The following is a 9,781-nucleotide window of genomic DNA, read 5'->3' as shown; positions in this document are numbered from 1 at the left end:
ATTTTTTTAAATAGTATACATATATAAATATATAAATATATTTATATATAATATATAAATATATATTTTTCTTTTTTTATGAATACAAAAAAAATAATATTAATTCTTCATTAAAAAAAAATTAAATAAATATTTTTTCACATATTTTTTTTTTTTTTTTTTTCTAACAACATAAAAATATATATATATATATGTAAATTATACACAACTATATAATTTATTATGGTAAAATAAAACCTATTTTATTTTTTAAATATAAAAGTAAAAAATATTTACCTTAGAATTTTTATTTTATTTAAAAAAAAATTAAACTAAAAAAAAATTTAATATAATATATATTTTTATATTTAAAATAATAATTGTTCCTTTTTTGTATTTATTATTCCTAACATTATTTTTTATAATGCATACTTTATTATTATGATTATTATTTATTTTTTTTTCTTTTTAATATTTATTTTCTCTAGAATAGAAATAATAAAAATAAAAAATATATGTATATATATATATAATATATATACAATATATTATTTATTTATCTTTATATGTTCTCAGTAAAATTATATTTTCCTTATATTTAGTTTTATATATATGTAGATAGTTTTCATGATAATCTATGTATCGGTGATGTTAAGATGAAGAGAATATAATTTTTATATGCTTATATTTATATATATTCATATATTTATTTGTTTATATATTTTCTTTTTTATATAAATACAAATTATAATTTTATTCCTTCTGTTATAAAAGAAAAATTTTATTAAAAAAACAAAACAAAAAAAAAAAAAAAAAAAAAAAAAAAAAAAAAAAAATATTTTTTTTTTTCCTTTTAATAATAAATATTATTATATTCTACTATTTACGAATAGCATTTAATTTATTATATAATATGTATATTATATATAATTATTTATTTTTTTTTTTTTTGTTTTCACAATGTTTATTTTTATATTTTATATTCATATATTTTAATGTTTCACTTATGAATACTTTTTATTCTTAATAAATATAAGTGTTAAGCAAATAAAAAATATATTATAATCAAAATATTCTCATCATACAAAACAAAAGAAATATAAAAAAGTATTAATATAATAATTTGTTTTACATAGGATAATAAATTATTATATTATTTACTATTTATTTTCCTTTTTTTTTTTTTTTATAATATCACATTTTTTATATTGGGATTAAAAAAATTATAGTAAATATTTTTATATGCATTACATAAAATAAAAATAAAAATAAAAAAAGTATATAATAAATATTGTATTCAATATGTATATTTTTATTTTTTAAATATTCAACTATATGTGAAAATATATATTTTCTCTAATTATATATATATATATATATATATATTTTTTTTTCATTTTATTTTTTTTAATAAATAATTATAAATTTCTTTTTACAGAATACACAAATAATGAATTTTTTCTTTTTAAATAATCCTTATAAAAACTAAAAAAAAGAAGAAAAAAAAAAGAGAAAATCCTTTTCTTTAACGATGAAAATTATATTATTATAAATGCTTATTTTATATAGAAATTTCCTTTATCAACAATTTAATAAATATATATAAGAAAAAACAAAAAAAAATTTATATTAGAACTATATAATTCTTTTTAATACCTCATATGTTATATCTACATGTCGTTGAATTAATAAAAAATACATATAATATTATATAACTTAATAAAAAAAAATAATATAAAATTTTAATAAAAAGAAAAAGACAATATATTTTTGAATATAATATGTTATTATATTATAAGATATTCTTTCTTTTTTTGTCATATAATAAAAATAAATAGAATAATAATTATAATTCTTATATTAAATATTAACCCTTAAAATATAAAATATATAGGAAATAATAAATTAAAAAGACATTGTAAAATATATATATTTATGCTTTTTCATTCTGTAAAATGTAATTATCCATTATTTTTATTTTATTTATAAATTATATAAATATTATATATATATATATATATATTAATAACATTATTTATAGACACCTTTATAAGAATAAAATAGTTAAAAATTAATGATAATAAATATTATATATTCATTCCATATATTATAATTTTACTTTTTAGAACACATCCATATATATATTAATTTATGTATTCCTTTTTATATAGAATATAATCTATTATCATATAAAAAAATAAAAATAATAATAATTCATAAAATGCTTTTTATTTTCATTTTTAAACTAAATAAAGAATAATCTTAATGGTATTATTATAATTTTTATAGAAAGTATAAAAAAATTAATGTAAATATTTTCATATAAATTTATTATATAGAATAAGTTCTAATAATACATAAGTATATTTTTATAAAATATAATATAAATTATTCTAACCATCCATATATATATATAATATATATAATGATAATATTTATCTATTTCAAAATAAAATCCAGCATAATATTAATATGTCTATTATCTTTATATCAAAATATAACATAAATTTAATTATAAAAATGAAAGTTATTATAAAATGTTTATTAAATTTTAAAATATTATAAATATAACAATTTTAAATATAACATATAATATATATATATATATATATATTTTTTTATTTAAATATATTAATATTATTCATTCAGATAAAAAAAAACATTTTGGAACAACAACCTGAAAATTCTATATATAGTAACATGTTACACGAGAATTAAATACAATAAAATAAATTAGACATTTTTATAAGCATAATATGTGAAAGAAATAAAATGTAAACATATTTGTAACACCTTATAAAATATGGTTTATAATACAAGGAAATTAGTATATATAAAATTGTTTAAGTATGGTATTATAATTTATACCATATTTTCAGAGTTTATCCTAAAATATATATATATATGAAATATATTTGTAGGAAAAAGTTCAAGTTATAATATTCTATATATATATATATATATATTTATATATTATGTATGATTTATTTTATTATAATATTAATATTAGTTTTTATATATATATGTAAAACTTTTACATGCTTACTTATATATAAACGTACTTTTCTTTTTTACATATATATCACATAGAGAAAAAAAAATATGAAAATAAAATAATAAGTCGTATACCAAATATATGAGTATACAAATATATTTATTCAAATAAATAAAAAATATAAATAAAAAGGCACACACACATATATATGTGTGTACGTAAATTATTTCTGATATATATATATATATATATATATATAATATATCATTTTATAATTTATTAATATATTTTAAAAAGTAATTGTTATACTTTATTTTTCGAAATATACACAAATATATTTAAAACAGTCCCTTTTGTATTTACAATATATTTCTTTTTTCATGGCATCCAACAATTCTGTAAAATTATATATAAAATTTACAATAACATATAGTTGTGCTTTTGATTGAACTAATTTTCTGAATCTTCTATTATATTTTATTATATAAGGATACATTCTAAATGAAATTTCGTTAGAAAATTTTCTTCCAATTAAGTTAATGCATTCCCTATATTTACGTACTATATTTTTGGGATATTTTGAGAAATAACACCACATATAATTCTTTAAATTCTCTTTCATTTCAGTTGAATACCTTGCCACATATAACGCTTTATACCATATACGCATAATATCAGTTTCACTTGGCAATTCATAGAAAGAATTTAAAAGTTCATATATATCCCTTTTGCTTCTATATATTGAAAAAGGCCTAAATGGATAATTTATTAAAACACTTTCAGAACTACGACTAGAAGAATAAGAAGAAAATATACTTTCAGAAAAAGAATATCGAGATTCATCAAAAGAACTATCTGATAAAATATGATGTTCACTCTCATTTTTAACTTCAACTACATTATTTTCCTGAATTATAGGTTCATCTACTGTACTTTTAAATTCTTCTGATTCTTCATCATTTACCTCCTCATTCTGTACTATAGCATTTAAGCATGTACTAATCTGCTTTAAATATGGAGGCACCTTTTCTTTCATAATTAAACATATCTGAAATAAAGAAAAAAAAAAAATAAATAAAATAATAATAATAATAATAATAATAATAAATATAAATAAAACAAAAAAAAAAAAAAATATATACGATTATATTCATTTATATGTATATATGCATTATATTTATTTTATTCTTTACCAATAAAAATACAAACAAGATCAATACTGAATACATAGAAAAACAAATAAAGGTTTTAAGCAACATCAACCTTTTCAAAGAGTTCGTGTTTTTATCATCCAAAGATAAAAATTCAATACAGCTTTCCTTAAGACATATTAAAATAAAAAAATTCTTCAGAAATGTGATAATATTAGCTCCTATCATTTTTATATATTTATACATATATCAAATTCAATTTGTAAAATAAGAAAAAATAATAATCACACAAAAGTTATTTTAATAGGAATAAAAAGATGAAAAAAATATTTTTTATATTTTTCTACTTTATTATTTTATTAAAATTATAAACTTTTTAAATGATATTAAAATATATATGATTAATATTAAAGGAAAATATATATATATTATTAATTTATAATAATATTTTTTTTGTTCACATATAAATATATATATATATATATATATATATATATATATATATATATAATACAAACGATGTTTGCATAAGATGTGCAATTTTTTTTGCAAAATAAGAGCATATATATATATATATATATATATTTTTCTTTAATATAACGCAATGATATATATTCTTCATTCAAAAAAAGAAAAACGATATCCTTAAAAATTAATTTTTTTCAATAAAATATACTTAAATAATTCCCTATTATTATATTTTTGGTTTTGTACATCTTTGTTGTACTCAATAGAATGAGGAAACTTTTAATAACTAGAAAAAAGACGTACACCATTTTAATTATAATAACGCAAAAATACGAAGAAAAATATATATATATATATATATATTTTTAATTTTATTTTACTTTTATATTAATATATATTAAAATGTATTACTTATATATTTAAAAAAAAAAAAAAAAATTTCTATATCATTTTAATATTTATTTATATTTTCACCCTTGGGGTATATATAAGGAAGTCTATACTATATATATATATATATATTATATAAGATGAACCTTTTTTTTTTTTTTATTTTTTTTTTTTTTATGTATGTATATATATAAATAAATGAAATATTTTTATATTTAAATATATTATATTATATTTTATTTGAATGAAAAAAAGAAAAGTAATTTTTTTTTTTTTTTTTTTTTTTTTTTCATATTTTTTATTATACAAGCATAGTATTTCCCCTTATTTTTTTTTTCTATATTTAATGGAAAACCCTATAATCCCTATATATTATTACACCGTAAAAAATACGTATTTTTATTTTTCTTATACATAATGGAAAAAAAAAAAAAAAAAAAGAATTAATCAATAAAATAAAAATTCTATTCTTTGTAATTAAACTTTTTTTTTTTTTTCTTTTTTCTTTTTTTTTTTTTTTTTTTTTAAATTTACGAATTATTTGAATAAAATATTTTCATAATATTAAGGAACAAATATCTTCCTATTTATTTTGGAATAATTTTTATTAGTATAATATATATATTAATCAATTACTTATATATTACAAAGAATATATTATATATAATTAAGAAATATATATTATTTTATAAAAATGATATATTTTATTAAAATTCATACAGAAAAAATAAAATACATTCACATTATATATTTATATATATGTTAAAATATATATATATTTTATATCATTGTAATAATTTTTATCCAACAAAATATATATATATATATATATATATATATATATATATATATATAATATGCATGTAAATTTCTACAAAAACATATCTATAAACATAATGCCTCACCACATATTAATAAAAAATAATTTCATTTTTTTTTAATATTCGGTAATTAAAGAATAAACGATATTAATTTATCTACTATTAGTTCTTTAAAAAATTATTGACACTGATTTAAATAAAATTGTTTGATATAACATACACACGTAATATTAAATTCATTTATTTACACAAATTAATATATATATATATATAATATTTGTTATTTTTAAAGAGGGATATTGATATTTATATACACTCACAAACTATTTTACAAAAAAAAAGAAAATGAATATATCTTATTACTTAAGTACAATTAATTTAAGAGTTTTTTTTTTTTTTTTTTTTTTTTAAATATAATATGTGTATTATAATTAATTTATTCATATATGAGGTTGACACATTTATTCTATTTTATTTTTTTTAATGTGTTTGGAAAAGTTGTAATTTCCAAAAAAAAAAAAAAGAATCCAATTTTTATCAATATGTATTATGAATAAAAAATAAGAATATATCATTTAACAAAATTAATTTTCCTGTATATAATTATAATTCCTATATTTTTGTATATTTCCAAAAAAAAAAAAAAAATATAAATAAATCTTTTCTACTTTTTACCAAAAAAAAAGAAAATATGTTTTGAAAATTTATGGATTTAAATAAAGAAGAGGGGGAAAAAAAAGAAATGGTTCAAAAATATATACCTACTTAAATATACATATATGTTTTTTTTATTGTGTATTAAAAAGAAAAAATATGTTTTTCATTTAATATACATATATATATATATTTCTATTATATGCCTCCTTATTTTTTGTTAACTATATTAAACAAAAATTGCATAGGACAAAAATTAAAAAGACATTAAAATAAACAAATTTCATAACAAATATGTTACAATGATTTCAATACAAAAAACGTAAAATTCTGAAAAATAAAATTTTATAAATATGTATCGACAAATAAAGAACAAGAAAATAGTCTAACTATTTGTAAATTCTCTATTTCGTATTAAAAAGTAAAAATTCCCATTCTTATAATAATACTAAATAAATTTTGATATCGAACAATATTAATAAATCAGAAAAAAATAAAATAAAATAGAGAACATAAATATAACTTTAATATATATATTTCAAGGTAAAATAATTATAAAAAAATCATATAACTTTATTCAGTTTTTTTACTTTGAAATTATATATATATATATATATATATATATATATATATCTCATAAAATTAATTTTCCTTTTCCTTTTTTTTTTTTTCCTTATGTGTTTTCAACATTATATAATATAATAAACGTTTATATTCTTGTTTAATATATATTTTTACATGAGTTATATTTATGTTTATATTATGTCTAAATAATATGAACACTATCGTGAAAAAAATACTACTACGTAATATAATTAATGTTGTAAATAAAAAAAAAAAAAAAAATTAAACGCACAGTTTCTATAAGAATAATAAAACACTTATAGATACACACACACACAAACGTATATATATATATGTATATATATATGTATATATATATGTAGATGTATATGTATAGGTTTATGTTTATGTATATGTATATGTATAAGTATATGTATAATAAATCACGTTTAGTTATACATATAAATATAAATATATAAGGATATCATTTTATTTTTATTGCATCCTATGTTGGAAAAAAAAAAAAACAAAATATACTACTGTGTAAATGGCACTACTTCAAAAGTATTTCGTACCAAATTGATATAATATATATATATATATATATATATATATATATATTTATATTTATATAATAAATGTTATTATTTTACATGTGTCTGATAATTATCACTTTATATAATTTTGTATTATATTCCATTTGATCTTGTAATAATTTTTTAGCTAATTCATCATTACATTTTTTCGAAGTATAATAATTACCATTAGTAGTTAAATGAACACATTTTCTTATCTTATTCCTATAAAAACGTATATAGTATTTTAAAGATTTTACAATATACACCAAATCGTTTGATAAGGCCATTGCTTGTAACCACAAGCTCATAATATATTTTTTAGATATATCTTCATTTAACCTATCAATAATATCCATTAATTCGAATTTGGATAAAGGCAATGATACATCTTCAAGATTAATACATGTATTATCAAACATTTTTTTGTTATTTTCATTATAAAACAAACAACTTTCTTTATCTTGAGAATCATTGACCTTCACTGATGGAATCTTCCTGATAGGTTCCTCATGTGAATCTCTATTTAAACTACTGTAATCATTTTCAACTTTTATTAAATGATACCAATTTGAAGATCCATTTTCTACAGGTACTAATTCTGAGAGGCTTCTAGAATAATAAGAATTGCTATTTCGGTAAAGGAATATGTTTCCTTTAATATATTCAGTACACTGCAATGAAGAATACATACATATATATATATATATATATATATATATATATATATATATATATATACATATATATGAATCTATTAATTTATATGTAGTTCATTTTTTCATATATATTAAATATTATTTACCATCAATAAAGTATATCCTAATATAAATAACAAAACACTCAAGGAAATATAAAACAACAACTTTAAATAGCTGCGTCTCTGTTTCTCTATCTGCCTTCTACGCATTATTTCAAATATCTTCAAATTAAGACTTTTTGGATCAATGCGTTTACACGCATAACTGCGCAAGTCTTCCTTGGACATCTTGTTATTTTCCAGAAGCTACACTTAACAGAATAAAGGAAAGAGATATCGCTACGTAGATAATTGATTCGAATATATTAATATATTCTCCAAAAAAGGGGAAAATAATATATAAATAGATAATATATGTATATATAATGATCTGATACGAATATATTTATATATATATAAATGTATGTTTATTCTTGAAATAATAATATATGTTAATATTATTATTTAAAAAAACAAATTTTCATTCAAATATGTAAATAAAATATAATAAATATTCAATTTTTTTTTTTTTTTTTTTATGAGATATAATTATATATAAAAGTTAAAAGAAAAGAAAAAAATAAAAATTTTTAATGAAGTTCAAGTTATATATATATATATAATTTTTTTTTTTTTTTTTTTTTTTTTTCAATATATAAAAATGATATAATATAGAACATAAAATAAGATAAGAATAATTCAATATAACGTTGATATAATTATTTTGTTGTTATTTTTAAGTATGAAAGAATATATATAATTTTTTTTAAAAAAATATATAGAATAATATAATTTTTGTATAAAAATTATTTTCTTAATTGATTATAAATGATATTTATTAATATAAAAAGTGAAAATAAAAATATACATATATATATTATTTAATATATAAATAAATAAATATACATATATATATATAAGCACTTATTTTAATAAACGTGTACGTCTTTTTCTTTTGTGTACACTTTTTTTATATACTTCATATGCGTACTAGGAGTTGATATTGTAAAAATTGATGTATAGCTTTAATTATTATAATATAATAATTACAAAATAAAATTTTCCTTCTTGTAATGTTTATAATATGATCATATATAAATACATATGCTCAAACTGATATATAATAACTGATCATCAAAAAAATAACAGATGTCGTGATTATTATGATTCTATATATATATACGAATATATTATTTATTTATGAATTATTTTATTTTATTTTTTGGTTTGTTTGTTTATTTATATTTATATTTATATTTTTATATTTACTTATTTATTTATATTACTTTTAATTTAAAAAAACCCAAATGCACACATATATAAAATATATGCTTCTTATATATGCTTATAATTTTCAATATATATAATTTGCACAAGTTACATAATTTAATGCTCAAACAATAAAATATATATATATATATATATATATATATATATATATAATT

At 15.2% G+C, this 9,781-nt stretch overlaps 2 protein-coding genes across 2 annotated transcripts; both read right to left on the bottom strand.

The window, feature by feature from the left end:
* Positions 1-3,284: 3,284 nt before the first annotated feature.
* PADL01_0023500 (Plasmodium exported protein (PHIST), unknown function) lies at positions 3,285-4,353 on the bottom strand (the record flags this gene model as incomplete). The annotated part of the gene is made up of 2 exons (XM_028680471.1): positions 3,285-4,022; positions 4,168-4,353. The coding sequence occupies 2 exons, from the start codon at positions 4,351-4,353 to the stop codon at positions 3,285-3,287; spliced, it is 924 nt and encodes a 307-aa protein (XP_028541249.1).
* Positions 4,354-7,671: 3,318 nt separating this feature from the next.
* On the bottom strand, positions 7,672-8,585 carry PADL01_0023400 (Plasmodium exported protein (PHIST), unknown function; the record flags this gene model as incomplete). The annotated part of the gene is made up of 2 exons (XM_028680470.1): positions 7,672-8,271; positions 8,403-8,585. The coding sequence occupies 2 exons, from the start codon at positions 8,583-8,585 to the stop codon at positions 7,672-7,674; spliced, it is 783 nt and encodes a 260-aa protein (XP_028541248.1).
* Positions 8,586-9,781: the final 1,196 nt, after the last annotated feature.

Source organism: Plasmodium sp. gorilla clade G2 (assembly GCF_900097015.1).
Source record: "Plasmodium sp. gorilla clade G2 genome assembly, contig: PADLG01_00_31, whole genome shotgun sequence".
In the NCBI taxonomy this organism is placed as follows: Eukaryota; Apicomplexa; class Aconoidasida; order Haemosporida; family Plasmodiidae; genus Plasmodium; species Plasmodium adleri (nom. inval.).
Note: the sequence above shows the minus strand (reverse complement) of the source record. Positions and strands in the feature narration are given on the sequence as shown.